The sequence below is a fragment of the Trachurus japonicus genome, chromosome 4, assembly GCF_045865225.1.
Source record: "Trachurus japonicus isolate A0001 chromosome 4, Traja_1.0".
Taxonomy (NCBI): Eukaryota; Metazoa; Chordata; class Actinopteri; order Carangiformes; family Carangidae; genus Trachurus; species Trachurus japonicus.
In genome coordinates this window covers 59,792-76,990 of record NC_140910.1, presented here as the reverse complement: position 1 = coordinate 76,990, position 17,199 = coordinate 59,792, and the positions used below count along the sequence as shown (strand labels likewise).

Below are 17,199 nucleotides of genomic sequence, written 5' to 3'. Positions count from 1 at the left end.
TAAATATAATAGTACAGGTTTATACATAACAACAGGGAGTAGAGAACCTACAGATGATATACATATATTAATAAATAAATAAATAAATAAATAAATTAAGAAATAAAGAAATAAATAAGATAAAGTGACAAACAAAAACAAATTCATTGATTGATTTATAAATCAACACATTTAGCCACAAGCATAGATTATCAGGGAATACTGAAGTGCATAGACAAGTCATGTAACTATGTTTACTAATTTGTTTACTCTGAAATGTCTGTGCTACAGCATCCCATCGTCATGGGTGAACTGGATCGGAGAGACTCAGGGCAGGCGTCCAAGTATGGAGAGTGCATTCCGTTTTGAGTGATGTCTCCGGCCTACGGCCTACGACATCACTCTTACAAATCTTCATAACCTAACCCTTCTTTAATCGTAACACGCAAATATGCGCTTTTGGCCATAACTCACCAACGGTTAAGGTTAGGGAAATGGTTGATATGTCTATGGATTCCTCTCAGCAAGACCTTCAAGGAGACACCCAACATGTGGTCCGCGGACCTTCCTGGGCCGAGATATGGCCACTTCCGGTCGACATTTCCGGCCCGTCTCCAAATCACCTGATTCGTGCTCCTAAGTGGTTTCTGGACTTTCACTAACATATGTAACACTTAGGAAAATTTCACTATCCGACCTAAACCACGCCCACAACTTACCAACGGTACCGCCCACAAACTCCTAATTGGTGTCTACCCCCACTATATCGACCACCAGGAACACGATGACACCACCCACGTGTCTCTACCACCTTCCGTTCCTGAGATAATCATGCTACTTCCGGACCGGAAGTGGGTGGGGCCTAATGACGCACACCAATCGAAAGCCCATGCCGTGGTTGAGGGGGGTAGAGCTTAGTTTCATGTCTCTACGACCTTCCTATCAACAGTTATATCCTCGTGGTTCAACGAACCACGATCGCGAAAACCCCCTAACCTAACCCTAACCCTAACCCCCTAACCCTATGCATGCTTTTTCCCTCTTTTCACCTGACCTGACCTGGACATTTTCTATTCTATGCCTGGACATGTCAGTTTTACTAACCTTAACCAATCCCTGACACATGCTGGACACTGGGATATTGCCTAAACTTAACCCACAGGTCCACAGCTTTCAGGTAAACTTGGTTCCATGTCTCTAGCCCACTCCTAGCCAGAGATATCAACTTGAAACCACCCCTTCTTTAATCGTAACACGCAAATATGCGCTTTTGGCCATAACTCACCAACGGTTAAGGTTAGGGAAATGGTTGATATGTCTATGGATTCCTCTCAGCAAGACCTTCAAGGAGACACCCAACATGTGGTCCGCGGACCTTCCTGGGCCGAGATATGGCCACTTCCGGTCGACATTTCCGGCCCGTCTCCAAATCACCTGATTCGTGCTCCTAAGTGGTTTCTGGACTTTCACTAACATATGTAACACTTAGGAAAATTTCACTATCCGACCTAAACCACGCCCACAACTTACCAACGGTACCGCCCACAAACTCCTAATTGGTGTCTACCCCCACTATATCGACCACCAGGAACACGATGACACCACCCACGTGTCTCTACCACCTTCCGTTCCTGAGATAATCATGCTACTTCCGGACCGGAAGTGGGTGGGGCCTAATGACGCACACCAATCGAAAGCCCATGCCGTGGTTGAGGGGGGTAGAGCTTAGTTTCATGTCTCTACGACCTTCCTATCAACAGTTATATCCTCGTGGTTCAACGAACCACGATCGCGAAAACCCCCTAACCTAACCCTAACCCTAACCTTAACCACTCCCTGGCACATGCTGGACACTGGACTCTTGCCTAAACTTAACCACTCGGGCCATTTTTCACTATGTCGCAAAACACACTTCTCGCGATATCTGACCAGGGGAATGTCCCACTGACCCAACACCCCAGTCCAGGCACTTGTCTACTCGAGACCTCTCTGTAGATACCCAACATGACCCAATTTGACGACCATCAAAATCACTTCCGGTGCTCGACCAATCGTGTTCAGAATCGCCTGAAACGTATAGTGGTCAACTTTCCTGGGGACCACCCACCCATACATAGTACCCTGTGGCACTTAGGCGATTTTTCAAGGGCGACATCCATTTAACATTGGAGTCAATGGGAAAGCGACAACTCGCGATATCTCCCCAACGGTTAAGGTTAGGGAAATGGTTGATATGTCTATGGATTCGTCTCAGCAAGACCTTCAAGGAGACACCCAACATGTGGCTCGCGGACCTTCCTGGGCCGAGATATGGCCACTTCCGGTCGACATTTCCGGCCCGTCTCCAAATCACCTGATTCGTGCTCCTAAGTGGTTTCTGGACTTTCACTAACATATGTAACACTTAGGAAAATTTCACTATCCGACCTAAACCACGCCCACAACTTACCAACGGTACCGCCCACAAACTCCTAATTGGTGTCTACCCCCACTATATCGACCACCAGGAACACGATGACACCACCCACGTGTCTCTACCACCTTCCGTTCCTGAGATAATCATGCTACTTCCGGACCGGAAGTGGGTGGGGCCTAATGACGCACACCAATCGAAAGCCCATGCCGTGGTTGAGGGGGGTAGAGCTTAGTTTCATGTCTCTACGACCTTCCTATCAACAGTTATATCCTCGTGGTTCAACGAACCACGATCGCGAAAACCCCCTAACCTAACCCTAACCCAAAGCTTCTGGTTTCCTCTGGCCTGGACACACATGAGGATGTGTACAAGAGGCCCATTTGGTCCGGCACAGTTGTATTTCTCTTTTAACAACATATCTTTTTCTTGCCCTAATGTTAACCAATTTGGAACCAGCACCTAAATTCAACCTTTGACCTCTTACTCCAATTTGATCTTCTTCGTCTAAATTCATTTCATTCCAATTAAATCCCTATCCAAACCAAAAAATCCTACTAGTTTACCCCAATTCCCAAGCCCACGATCTGAAACTTTGATCTGCAACTCCTTATTTATTTTTATACCTCATCTCATCAGCTGAGTATACCCTAAGTCTTTAAAGTCCTTAGTACAGGGAAATAGTCTAAGTTATGACATTTACCCACATAAATAAAGCAAATAAAATCGCCTAAGACGTGTTTGGTTGGTCCACGCAGCGTGCATATCAGACGAAGGGAACGGAGACTCAAGCTCAATGGATCTAGGAATTAAAAGTCAAATAAAGGAAAAGCAGCTGAAAGAACAAGATAATAGGAAAGGGAAAAGGGAAGGAGCAAGTCAAGGATTGAAAGGAAGGAAGGAACAGGGTGGAAGAAAGAATATCATAATTTAAGACCTTTAATTCAACACAATACGGTGTGACGTACGATTAGGTACGATGTGAGGTACAATTAGGTACTGTGAGGGTATATAAGTGACTCACAAGGCATACAGCCTGTGCTCACTTCACTGTAGGATCAGCTGCCTGATGAAGGCTTGATAGAAGCCGAAACGTTGCAACGCTGATCTACATTAAAGACTTGATGTCTTAATTTTTTGAAACCCCAACCACTTTTTGTGGTGGGGAAATAAATTATTTGAAATATCTGTGCTACAACACCACATCGTCATGGGTGGTCTGGGCCTGGGGGACTTGAGGTGGGCGTCCGAGTATGGAGAGTGCACTTCGTTTGAGTGATGTCTCCGGCCTTCGGCCTACGACATCACTCGGACAAAACCTTCTTAACCTAACCCTAACCCTGGGATTTCTTGGTTTCCCTCATCAAACTCATCAAATACACAATCCAACAACTCCACAACGCTCTGGTGGACAAGTTGTGAGCTGCACATTCACCACGCTATGAGATAATAACGGAACATCATGAGATGAGTTGTTTTAGAGGTAAATCAGAGACAAGAAATCCCATAATGAGCCTCCGTAGCGTAGCTCTGAGCAGCTCACGGCTCTGCTCCGCCGTTCTAGAAATAGCTTGCACCGACAAATAAAGGTAACGAACCTACTGCTATGACTATAGGGATTATGGCGATGGGCCAGTTTGCCAAAATGTTGAACTATCCCTTTAAAGATTCACCATGATCCACTCCAATAGCAGTTACAGTCTCAAACAGCTGAGTCAGCAACACACTGACACCACTTTAACATCACGTTCAGAGTTGATGAAGGTGGTAACTACTTAGTAGTTGTCAGACTGAGTCCATGTGGTGTAGCTTACACCGTTACATACTGTGCTGGATTTAAAATCTATTCTATGCATCTTTAAAAGTCTTTAAAGAAATATATCTACCTCTCCTTGTTCAGTTCCTTTTTGTAATATTCATCCATCCCACCAAACCTGTTTAAAAACAGAAAGTTAACCCTTTATTATCGACTGATTCCAGATCTGTGGAGTAAAACTGCCATCAGCTGAAAAGGTTTCATGCTGTTATTGAACACAAACTGTTTTACAAGTGAGATTAGAAGAATACTTACCCTGCCCCTTGAAGCAGCAGTTTATAAAATTCTTCCAACTTGGACACACTGTGTTTTTAAAAACAGCACCAGAAAATGGGTTAGTTGAGTGAGAAGTGGAGCACAGATTCATTAACATCATTCACTCTGAACGTTCATGATTGTTCAGATGGTTATTTCTACATTTTCTGTCAAGTTCATTCATTTCATACTTTTACTGACTGATTTTACACATTTCTTCCTAACAAACAAAAGAAACATGTTATCAGTGTTGAGTTGCTTGAGTCAGAACTTGTTGGATCTGGTTTCATACAGTACCTGACCGTGACTGCTTCCAGATCAGATCTGTGGAGTAAAAAAAAGGGTGAAAACATATTGAACAAAGTGGTGAAGGGTCAAATACAGTAAAGACCACACACACACACACACACACACACACACACACACACTGACCTTGTCTCTTTAAGTTTCTGTCCAAAGTCATTGAACCCAGTCCCACTGTGAAACACATGATGGATGGATGGATATAACACTTAATTAAACCATTAATACTCTTAACAGTACAAAGATCTAAACCTGAACACAGTATAGTTAAGAGAACTGAGTTTCCATTTACCCAGATTTGCTTTGATGTCCACTCATTTTGCTTTGTTGCTTCGCTGTTGCTCCGTCTCTGGGTGGAATGAGGTTAAAGTGAAAGTTACACCAGTATTTATATGTGACTCCACAAACTGAGCAGGTTTGGATGGGAGTGTTCTCAGTCTGCCCCTCCCCAGGCAAAGCTGATAAATACAGTGCAACTGTTGCATTTCAGCACTCTGATCCTTCTCCTGCTGTGAAGATGGACGACTCGTACGTCATCGCAGTCGACTTCGGCACTGCCTTCAGTGGGTATGCTTTCAGTCTAACACCTAGAGGAGGAGAAGTCGATCCACAGTTAAAGCGCTGGGGTGAAGAGGTTTCAAGAGACACCCCAAAGACCCCAACCTGCATCCTTTTCAATGAACATGAAGAATTTTTAAAGTTTGGTTATGACGCCCAAATGGCTTATGGTGAAATGTGTGGTGAGGAGGCAAGAAAACACCTCTTCTTCAGTTGCTTCAAGATGTCCCTCTATGACACAGTAAGTACCAATTATGACAATGTTCTTCATGGTTTATCATAAAATGTCTAGTTTAAGTATGATATTCTATGTATTTTTGTAATATATCATCAAACAGATTTATACACTGCAAAAATTCAATATCTTACCAAGAATATTTGCCTTATTTCTAATCAAAATGTCGTTTCTAGTCAAAATAAATCTCATTTTTACTTAAAATAAGACTCATCACATTAAAAAGTAGCTTGTTTTCAGACACTTTTTACTTTTTTCAAGCAAATTTTCCACTTGAAATAAGTAGAAAAATCTGATAGTGGTCAAGTTTTTCTTTCTTATTACAAACACAAAAAACTGCTTTCACTGGCAGATTTTTCTACTGATTTCAATTGAAAATCAGAGGTGAGTAATAACGCGCTACATTTACTCCGTTACATTTACTTGAGTAACTTTTTTGATAAATTGTACTTCTAAGAGTAGTTTCAATGCAGCATACTTGTTACTTTTACTTGAGTACATTTCTTCAGAAGTAGCGGTACTTTTACTCCGTTACATTGAGCTACATTCTGGTCGCTACTCGCTACTTTTTCTTATCGATCTGTTTATGTTTTAATGGAGATACTTCTGAGCCTCTGTCACGTGACTGCGTTTCACCAATCAGATGTAGCCACTCGCGACGTTTGCCTCCGTTTAACCAATCAGACAGAGCCAGGCAGTCACATGACCGCTCACAAACTCTCTGCGGTAAACAGGACGGCCACTCTGCCTCAAATTTGAGAAACTGCGGCTAGTAAATGATCAGGATGACGTCAGCCCTGGTATGTCGTGGATAATGTCCGTCAAGGCAAAGATATTCAATATAAAGCGTCTGTGGTGAAGGTTCTCAGTCATCCAGGTCGTCTTATTCTTCTTCCTCCCCAGGAAGTTTAAACCCCATACACACCTGGAGACATGTGACTCCTAGTCACATGACCACCCCTCCAGTTTCAGGGTGTGGTCATGTGACTGAAGTCTAGGGGGTGTGGTCATGTGACTTTGGTTTTACTAGAAACCGCTAGAAACCAATCATAGGACCACACTCTGGGTTTAAATACCTGGTTCTGGCATTAGTCTCAGAACTGAAGAAGCCTCTTGGATGAGCGCACACACACACACACACACACACACACACACACACACACACACCCTCTCTCTCTGTGTCCCTGACACAAACACCATCCCTGTAATGTACACTCTAACAAATGATGTGCTGGCTCAACGTAAAAAAAAATTGAGGTAACAATTTCCATGGATATTTTTAAGTTATTTCAATTTACCTAGTATTAAGTACATGCCACAAGACTTCTCTAGTTTTGTAAAAAAAAAAAAATAAAAAAAAGAAGTCATTTAGGCTTTTGTCTTAGTTGTTAAATGTTGTTGTTTGGCAATATCTGAATTTTTTCATTGCTATTATATTTCTGTGTATTTGATGAGGCCTAACGTTACATTTACGTGCTGATCATTAAACGAACAAATCAGAGGTTACTCAGCAGTTACTCAGTACTTGAGTAGCTTTTTCACCAAGTACTTTCTACTCTTACTCAAGTAAATATTTGAATGGCTACTTTTTACCTTTACTTGAGTAACATTATTCTAAAGTAACTATACTCTTACTTGAGTACAATTTTTGGCTACTCTACCCACCTCTGTTCAAAATGAGTTTGAAACAAGTGAAAATGATCTAAAAACAAGTTAATTTTTAGGTGATGAGTCTTATTTTAAGTGGAAAGAGATTAGTTTAGACTAAAATTGAGACATTTTGACAAGAAAGAAGACAAATATTCTTGGAAAGATTTTGAGTTTTTGCAGTGTAATGTGATGTAATAATGTAATTCTACTCTTCCATATTGTTAAACTTTGTGTAGACCTTAGTAAATCCTAGGGCTGTCATGTGATCATGATTAATCTGATTAAAAGATTTAACGCAATCAGCCCATCAGCAGCGCAGAATCGCTCAACTCAAAATCCCTGAAGCGTCTCTGGCGTTGCATTTGGGGCAGTTGTCCGAGTAGACTAGGGACACACCGGCCCCGGAAGCGCTGCCAAGCGCCGAAGCCCTCCCGTCCCGTTCACACCAGATGCGCATTTCTCCGCACTGGTCCACAAGCGCTTCTGCCCCTCAGCTGTGTGTGTGTGTGTGTGTTAGAGCCCTGCAAGGGCCCAGGACTTCGGCCCCAGCCCGGCCAAATATTACATCATTAACACTAGACGGTCTGACGGGCCTTTAAAAAAAACAAAACTTTGAATGTGTTTGATGCTTTCTGAAGCCTATGAAATACACTTGATTTCAGAGTATTTATTCCTATATTAAGGGCTTCATATAACAGCTGTTAAAGACCAGTGTGGCCAGCTGTGGCACGCGAGAGAGAGAAAAAAGACACTTCACAAACTTTAAGTGAGGACAGAATAGATGTTGATTTAGTAAACACTGACATGCAGTGGTGGACAGTAACAGAGTAAAGTTACTTGAGTACTGTACTTCAGTACATATCCAGAGGATTTGTACTTTACTTGAGTATTAGATTTCTTTGGTACTTATTACTCTACTTGAATACATTTCCAAGACATATATTTTTACTTTTACTGGAGTTAATTAGTAGGAAGGCTGAAAAGTACTGGTTACTTTCAGGTCTTTGTCTAAAATCCTATTGGACACAAGCTGTGTTTGTCTGTGAAGGAAACCCTAACCCCTAAAAGCAGCACATCAGTGCAGCTGAGCAGCAAAGAGTTCATTCTCACTAACAAGAGTTAAAAGCTCCTTACATTCATTTACAAACTATTAGAGTCATTCATTGATGTGAACAATAAGACATTTACTCTGACTCTGACTTTGACTTACAGTACATTTAAAAGCATGCACTTTTGGATACTTAAGTACCTTTAAAAGCAAGTAGTTTTTTACTCTTACTGCAGTAACATGTGGACTGAGCTACTTTTACTTGTAACGGAGTACATTTTGACCAGTAGTATTTGTACTCTTACTCAAGTACTGGGGTGGAGTACTCTGTCCATCTCTGCTGACATGTTAGAGGGCCTAAACAGTAATCCCTATGCACCATACTCACCCTCGTGTTTTATTTTGAAAATTGACAATCGGTCAGACAATGTCAACAAGTTAGTTTGTCTTAGTAGCTGCTGAAAAAGGAGGAACAGGGCCACATTAATGTGGATAATGTGGAACTGTTAAGGTGTTTAATAAACATGTTAAGTGTAAATACTCTTCTTTCTTCAGTCTGTTTGCTCATGCAAAATAAAGCACAATTAATAGCCTGTAGATTAAAAATGAATGATATTTAATTGTGATAAATCCAAATGAATCCACAGCAACCCTTTGATTAATCTGATTAAAAATTCTAATCGTTTGACAGCGCTAGTAACTTCAGATTGTCACAGAGATGAGCATAAAAATTCACTGAACAACATGCAAAGTTATTGTTAAAACATGTCACAAGACAGTTGACCCTAAAAACACATGTGAATATCTCGTCACTCACCGACAGAAACTCAACAGGGATGTGACGATCGAAGCTGCAAACGGGCAGTCGATGAAGGCCCTGAAGGTTTTCACAGAAGCTTTACGCTACATGAAAGAAGACGCACTGAAAACGATCCAGACCAACACCCAGGGGAGGAAGTTCATCGCCTCCGACTTCACCTGGGTGCTGACTGTCCCCGCCATCTGGGATCCTTCAGCTAAACAGTTCATGAGAGAAGCTGCAACTGAGGTAACGCTGAAAACATCAAGTGTTGGTAAATGTGCAGTAAAAGTTTTGCTTTTGAAAGTGGCTGATGAGTTTTTCTCTTGAACATCCAGGCTGGTATTGTGACTGAAGAAACCAAAGACAAGCTGGTCATTGCACTGGAGCCAGAGGCAGCCTCAGTCTGGTGTAAGAAGCTGCCGGCTGAAGGTTTCATCACACAAAACCAGGGAGGAGACACATTAGACCAGACACCAGGAACACAATATATTGTTGTTGATTGTGGAGGTTATGTGTGTGTTTATTGTTTTTCTTTTTATGTCATATCAGAATAATTCAAATACTGACTATATTGTCCATGACAACAAACCTAATCATAATTAAAAAGTAATTTGTTTTGTTACTTGTTACTTTGCAGAAAAAGTAATTGAATTAGTAACTGTGTTACTACATTATGAAAGTAATTACAAGGAAAGCATCACTTCTCTATAAAATGCTTAACTACGTCAAACTAATTTACTCTACCTGAGCCAATCACCATCACATATTACAGTTTTTCTCCATTGCTAAGACACGTTTCTGTAAAGCTTCTCTCCTTTTCTCTAAACTGTGAACACAAACCCCAATTTTCAAGCTACGTTCACAAAACCTCAGACTCTTCTTGCAAAACCAAACTTTCACCTCAAAACAGTTCAATCTGGTGCTCAAAACTGAACTCTGTTGTCAAATCGTGCCCCGAGTCAATCAACATTAAAACCACTACTGAGCTTCACTAAACACTACATAGACAAATAGAAAACACAACGCTCAGCACATGAAGCTGTAGAAATAAATGTTTATTGTTCACTGTAGCTAAATGCATGTTGCAAAACAAAAAACCTGTGCATTTACACTGTAGCACTTCTCTCCTTCCCTTTCTTTCACCCTCCTCCCTCCCTCCCCACATCCATTTCATCCCCTTTTCCTTCCTTCTTCTTTTTTCTTCCCAGTTCATCCCTCCCTCCCTCATCCTCTCTTCCTTCACTCTGTCATCTCTCATCTTCTCCTCTTCCTCTCCCCCTCCTCTCCCTCCATAAATGCATGTTGCAAAACAAAAAAAACTGTGCATTTAGCACTTGTACATAGTACAACTGTAAAAAAAAAAAAATGAAAAAAAAAAAAAGAAAAAAGTACAAAAACCAGAAATCCTGTGCATTTTACACGTAGCACTTGTACAGTACAAAAACAAACAGAAATCTTGTGTATTTAGCACTTGTATGCAGTAAGCCTGCGTAAAAATAAAGTACAAGAATATACACATTAGAAGTGCACAACTCAGCCACAGCATCATTTCTCTGTACTGGATCAGACCACAGGACTTCATCCTGAACTAGCTACAGTATATGTTCCCTCACATCATTAGACACAAGTGTGATCAGATTGAGTTGTTGTGTTCAACCGGTGAAACTTGTGCTTTAGTTGTGTTTGACTTTTGCCACCTGTGCTCAGCATTATGCAACACAGGTGCATCACAATGAAAATGTGTTGGTGAGTTGTGTCTAAACAGGTGAAAAGTGCTGATGGTTTTACCAAAAGAGTGACTGATTCATGGGTTCAGGCAACTGAGCACTTGGTTCAGACAACAGGGTTTAGTGTTTTAGCAACTGAGAAAAATATGCGGTTGTCTCGCCTTCCTTTCCCCCTCACCCGCCCTCTCTCGTTGCTGAGAGACTGCCTGCTTTCCATTAGTTACACTGTTTATTTATGACGCCGTTATTCCCATCACTGCTTTTAAACCATGAACCAAGACTTACTCCAATGGTTCCTAACTGTGCTTCAGTTTACCGACTGAACCTAGACGTTTCGGTAACACTTTACTTGAATAGGTATTCATAAGATTGACATAACACTGTCATAACCATCAATGAATACTTCTGACAGCTGTGGATAAGTGTCATTCGGTAAGTTATGTCACTTTTGATGCAAAGTTGACATTGTTTGAGATGTTTTTGTTATGAGAACTTGACATCATTTTTAAAGTTTGGCAATTAGGTCTGCTATGACAGTTTAAATTGTCTTTATGTCAAGTTGTTGATGTTTATGACAGCTGTTATGTCATGGTTATGACAGTTTTATGTCAATCTTATGAATACCTATTCAAGTAACGTGTTGCCGAAGTTTCTATTATAATTTGTTGTCATGGGTGAAAGTGTCTGTAACATTCTTTTTGTGTTGCAGGTGGAACTATTGACATGACAGTTCATGAGGTGCTGGAAGGAGGAGCCCTGAAGGAGCTGCACAAGGCCTCAGGAAACGACATGGGAGGTCAAACTGTTGACAAGAAGTTCAAAGAGTTCCTCAGAGAAATCTTCTGTGATGGTGTCTGGGATGAATTTGAGAGAGAGTTTCCCAGTGAGGTTCAGAGAATGATGTATGATTTCACAGTTCTCAAAAAAACAGAGAGAGATGTTCAGATCACCTGCCAATATAATCTTGGAGAAACAGCTAAGAAAAAGAAAACGATGGAGCAGTTCTTTGAAACAGTGCAGGGTGCTTCCTGGAACAGCGGGTCAATCAAAATCACAGAAGAGAAGATGAGGTCCTTCTTTGATGAGTCTCTGACCAGCATCACCAACAGTCTCAGAGAAATCTTAGAGAAAGACCTGAGCATTGAGTTCATCCTGTTGGTGGGGGGCTACGCTGAAAGCGAGATCCTCCGTCAACACATCATCAGGGAGTTCAAACTAAAGTGTAGAGTGCTGTGTCCTGCTAGGCCCCAAGAGGCGATTGTGAAGGGAGCTGTGATGTTTGGAACAGAACCAGCTGTGGTGGCATCTCGCAAAAGTGCCTTCACTTATGGGGTCGCTACCAGTAAGAGGTTTGATGAGTCCAAGCACAAGGCAGAGAAGAGATTCACTACCAAGGATGGAGAAGATCGGTGTAAAGATATCTTCGAGAAACTTGTAGATATTGATGAGGATGTGGGCTGGGATGAAACCAAGTATTACACCTTTTGTCCTGTAGCGGCCGATCAGACAGGAATGAGGTTCAGTTTTTATCAGACAGCCAGAACACCAGCTCCATTCTACGTGGATGAGTGGGGAATAGAGGAAATTGGCTCCTTCTGTGTTGACATGCCAGACGTTACAGGTGGCACGGATCGTAAAGTCAAACTGGAGATCAGGTTTGGCTTCACAGAAATGATAGCAACTGCTACTGACATGAAGTCCAAGTCAACAGCATCAGTCAAGCTCGACTTCATGACTCAGGAATAAGAAATGTTTCAGCCAACACAGTTGGTGAGATTTGTGTCAGAATTGATGAGGCATTTCCTCCATAAATAGTGAAGCGGTATGTCAGGGATCTAGAACAGATTCTATGTGGGCTACATATTTAGAAGGTTTTTCATTCTGATTGTGATACAGTACTAAATATGTAAAAAATAGTTTTATGAAAATAATTCATAAGCCATTTTTTCTGGCAAAAACAACAATATGCAACATAGTAGCTAAGGCAGTGTACAACACAAAGCCTTGACTTTAACTTTTGGGTCAATTTGGGAAAATTTGTAGCTCAGACACCTGATCTTATAAACCTTTTAATATATTGGACTGATGGAATGATTATTGTTCCGTTCATGTTGCTTATGGAGCTAAATGACATTTGTTATGAATAATTATATGTGTTTTGAATATTGTGTAAAATCAATAAACTAAGAAAAAAGAGAAATGATGTTGAATTAAACACCTTTAACCCAACATGGCTCTACATGTGGGAGCGTTATGGAACCTGTAACAAGGCAGAACCTCATCACTACACAACTGAGACTGAACTTGTCCACTAACTGTTATGAATCCTGGATCATCCTCCAGAGCCTCACAGTCAATAAGGCAAGGCAAGGCATCTTTATTTATATAGCGCATTTCATACCAAGGCAACTCAATGTGCTTTACATCAATTCTTTTAAAGAACAGCATAAAACAGCATAAAAAAACACAGTTAAAAGCAGGAGCAAAGAAGAATAAAAAAGTCAAATAAAAGAAAATAGATCAAATTCAAAGTTCTTAAAAAGAGCTCAGCTATAAGGGACCGTTCGTTATTTATGGAATGGGCCACCGGAGGAAAATGGGGGGGGGTCATGTCATAATATTCTTTGTTGAGGGGTGGGTCCACTAAAAAAAAAAGGTCAGTGAGGGGGGGTCATTCAACATTTTGTCTGGAGGACACTGCAATGCCCGCAGAAAACAAAAACAAAACAAAAACGGGACATTTCAAAGCTGCAAGCACTGATGACAATGAGAGCAACGGCCCCCGAATCACAACATTATTTTATGTTGCCCTGATCTGCCCTGAGTTGGTTTCGAACCCGGGTCTCCCGCACCGCAGGCGACGATGCTAACCGCTTCGCCAAGAACTCAATAAGGATTTTGCCCGCGGCTTAGCACGTGTTTTATGGGTTTACTTCAGTACCGTACAGAGGCTACGCTGCCTGCCTCATTGCGTAACTCTACATAGTCTGAGCAGCACGTACGTTCACGTTGCTTTCGTGAATTGTAAACAAACAGACGCCCCCTCGGTTTTAGCGTCCAGCAGTTTAGCGGCTAATTCAACTGCAGTGATGGATAACTGTACCGGAGACAACTTCATGAACTACATTTGAGGAATAAACGGCAGCTTTTACCTGACGGGAGACCGACGCCTGAGCTACGGTAGCTAACAGTTAGCTGGTTTTGCGTACTTTCCCTCTCTTTCTTACACACACACGCACGCGCACACACACACACACACACACACACACAGACACACACACACACAGTTGTCTGTCATATCTGTCGTAAACCTTGTAATAATACGTTGTTGAGTGCAGTTCACATTATTGTTGCTTCGGTTTGAGTGTGGATTAATTGTTAATGGTTTGTTGTGTAATATGAGCTGGTCCAAAATCGCGATTCTGTTATTGATGAGTTGGGTTTTAATAACAGCTGATAAATGGCATGGATTGATGAGAAGGTGTTGCACACATGGTTGTCAAAATGAGTAGTGTCACGCCCTACGTGATGCGATGTCACGTGTCGATGGCTGGGGGGGGGGGTCATGTATCTTTTGATAAGGCTTAATGCAGGGTCATGTTAAAATTTACTGACTCCGACAGGGGGGTCATGTAAAAAAAAAAAAAAAGTCCTGTGAATCCCTCCGGTGGCACTGATGATAAATAACGAACAGTCCCTAAGCACATGAAAAGAGAAATGTTTTTTACAGTTGACAGTTGGGGCTGATCTCAGTTCTGCTGGTAGTTTGTTCCACTTGTGAGCAGCATCACAGCTAAATGCTGCTTCACCATGTCTGGTCTGAACTCTGAGCTCCACTATCTGACCTGAGTCAGTAGATCTCAGAGCTCTGCTGGGTTTATACTCTACTAACATGTCATTCATGTATTCTGGACCTAAACCATTCAGTGATTTGTATACCAGTAGCAAAACTTTAAAATCTATTCTGTAGCTGACTGGGAGCCAATGTAAGGTCTGAAGAACCGGGGTGATGTGATCTGATCTCTTTGTTCTGGTTAAAACTCGAGCTGCAGCGTTCTGAATGAGCTGCAGCTGTTTGATGCTTTTTTGGGGGAGACCAGTCAGAAGACCGTTACAGTAGTCTAGTCTACTGGAGATAAAAGCATGAATCAGCTTCTCCTGATCAGTTTGGGACATTGTAACTGTCTGTGAGACAGACAGAGTTCATTGTTTAAGTTTATATTTCATATAAAAAACACAAAATATATGAAAGTTCATTAAGTGTTTAAAAGGATTAATAAATAGACATATAAATTCATGATAATAAGAGTTAAAAAGAGCTTACGTTTATAAATAAATTGATAAAAATGATTTCAGTTGTGATATTTAAAAACCTTCATGTGAGGACATTTTATTTTGAAAGTGTGTGGTCACATGACCCCCTGTTGTGTTGTGAGGGTGAACTGTGGGATTGTGGGTCAGAAGTAGAAAGTGGGACCACGGACAATGGAGGGAGGAAGTCATGCCACTGGACAGAGATAATTACACAGCGTTCAAGAGGCGCAAGCGGTAATTGTGTTTTGTTTCATATGTATTTTATTTGTGGTTGTGTACAAAATGCTTTGAGCACAGTGGACACTTCATGTGTTTGTTTATGTTGAGTTAGCATTTAGCTACAATGGACTCATATGGACTCTCTGCTTCTATTTGTAGTTTTCACAGTGTTCTATGATTTTACCAACGTCGGTGGAGAAGGAGAATAAAAGAATGAAAATCAAGACATCAGTATGAAGCGTGGCCTTTTGTTGAACCGGTGTAGCTACAGACATAAAACCAGGGGTTCATTTGGTTACACCCCGCCTTTCCGAAGCCCCGCCTTTCCGACAATAGACCTCCATTCATCGCAATAGCGGGGTTTTCTATTTTTTCTAAAGACCCCGCTATTCCGAAAAGGCTATTGGGGAAACCCCTCCATTTCGACCCCCCCCCACTCCGAACGGACACAATCAGAAAGGAAACGGAGGCTGCGCATTTATCCTTTTTTCCTTTGTGGGTTCAAATAGATCATCTATAATCTTAACCGCAAAACAAGCAAATAGTCTACTTCATATAACGCTCATTATGCTTCAGCTGATCCAATGGCTGGTTATGTTGAAATTAAATTACTTTATCATGCTAAATATCCGAAATTGTATGAAAATTGCTCCAATGCGTTATACCGATCTTCGTGCATAATCACACAGCCTGATCTGAGCAAATGTGTCTCTTTTCTCCCCCGGTCTGTTGTCAGCAGGAGCGGGGGCTGCAGGCTCGCGCCTGGGTGAAGTGGGTTCAAGCCAGAGTTCAGTCGCGCTCGAGCCGAGCAGAGAGAAAAAAATGTTTTGCTCTGTGGGAGATGTCCCACAACAGAGTGGATGAGAAAGCAAGTGGGACAGATCTGCCCAGCAAACACCAGAGTGCAGAGTGCAGTCTACTTTATCTGTCACCTCAGCACCCTGGACAGCTGCCTGCGTAACTGGATGTGGGAATGTGATGCATTTGAAGCCGCAACATTTGGTCAGAAACGTCACATTGTTTCAAGTCGTAAACAGTTCTGTACTGTAAGTGGAAGAAATAAGAATCAATTAGGCTATTAGTCTTTCTTAGGTGTTGTGTTACAGTCGAGATTGTGTGTGTGTGTGTGTGTGTGTGTGTGTGCGTGTGCGTGTGCGTGTGCGTGTGCGTGTGCGTGTGCGTGTGCGTGTGTGTGTGTGTGTGTGTGTGTGTGTGTGTGTCGCTGTTCACTGGATTTTTATTTTTGCGATGACGTAGTTTACACACCCAGAGAGACCCGTTATTACTGGACTGGACAGCAGCTGAGAGTGATTTACTATCATAGGCTGGGCTACGTTATAACTTCAATAATCAATAAGGGTGACAATATGGCGCTTTATCCAACACAATCATGATCTGTCTGTCCTTAGCCTACAAAATAAAGTTTGAGAAATGTCTGCATGGAGCACACCACACCTGCTGACAGGTGCGCAGCTGACAGATGCAGCTTAATTAGTGACAGTTCTCATCGCTACTTGAGTCACCATCCTCCCTCCCTCCCTCACGCCCCGAGGAGTCCCCTGGACAGATCCTGTATTCTATGATTTTCCTCTTTTAATTTCTAACCGGCCCGTTTCAGTTTTTGCCGGTACACGCCCGGAAAAAAAAAAAAAAAATAGGCACACTGCCGTTAAGAGTCGGGAAATTATTTTTTGAACTGGGCATGACGGATATTTAATGTGAGAAAGACGTAGCTTTTCGCAGTTCGGTTAGTTTAGACACACCAGAAATATAGACACAAGACATTTCAGGCCACAATCACTGGAAGGGGCAGAACAGAATCCCAGTTTATTATTATTATTATTTATAACAATAATTACAATTAACAATAATACCAATAA

At 41.7% G+C, this 17,199-nt stretch overlaps 1 protein-coding gene across 1 annotated transcript; it reads left to right on the top strand.

Annotated features, from left to right (window-relative positions):
• Positions 1–5,283: 5,283 nt before the first annotated feature.
• Positions 5,284–12,560, top strand: LOC146988137 (heat shock 70 kDa protein 12A-like). The gene is made up of 4 exons (XM_085775369.1): positions 5,284–5,565; positions 9,081–9,305; positions 9,395–9,566; positions 11,496–12,560. The coding sequence occupies exons 1-4, from the start codon at positions 5,284–5,286 to the stop codon at positions 12,530–12,532; spliced, it is 1,716 nt and encodes a 571-aa protein (XP_085631495.1). The 3' UTR covers positions 12,533–12,560.
• Positions 12,561–17,199: the final 4,639 nt, after the last annotated feature.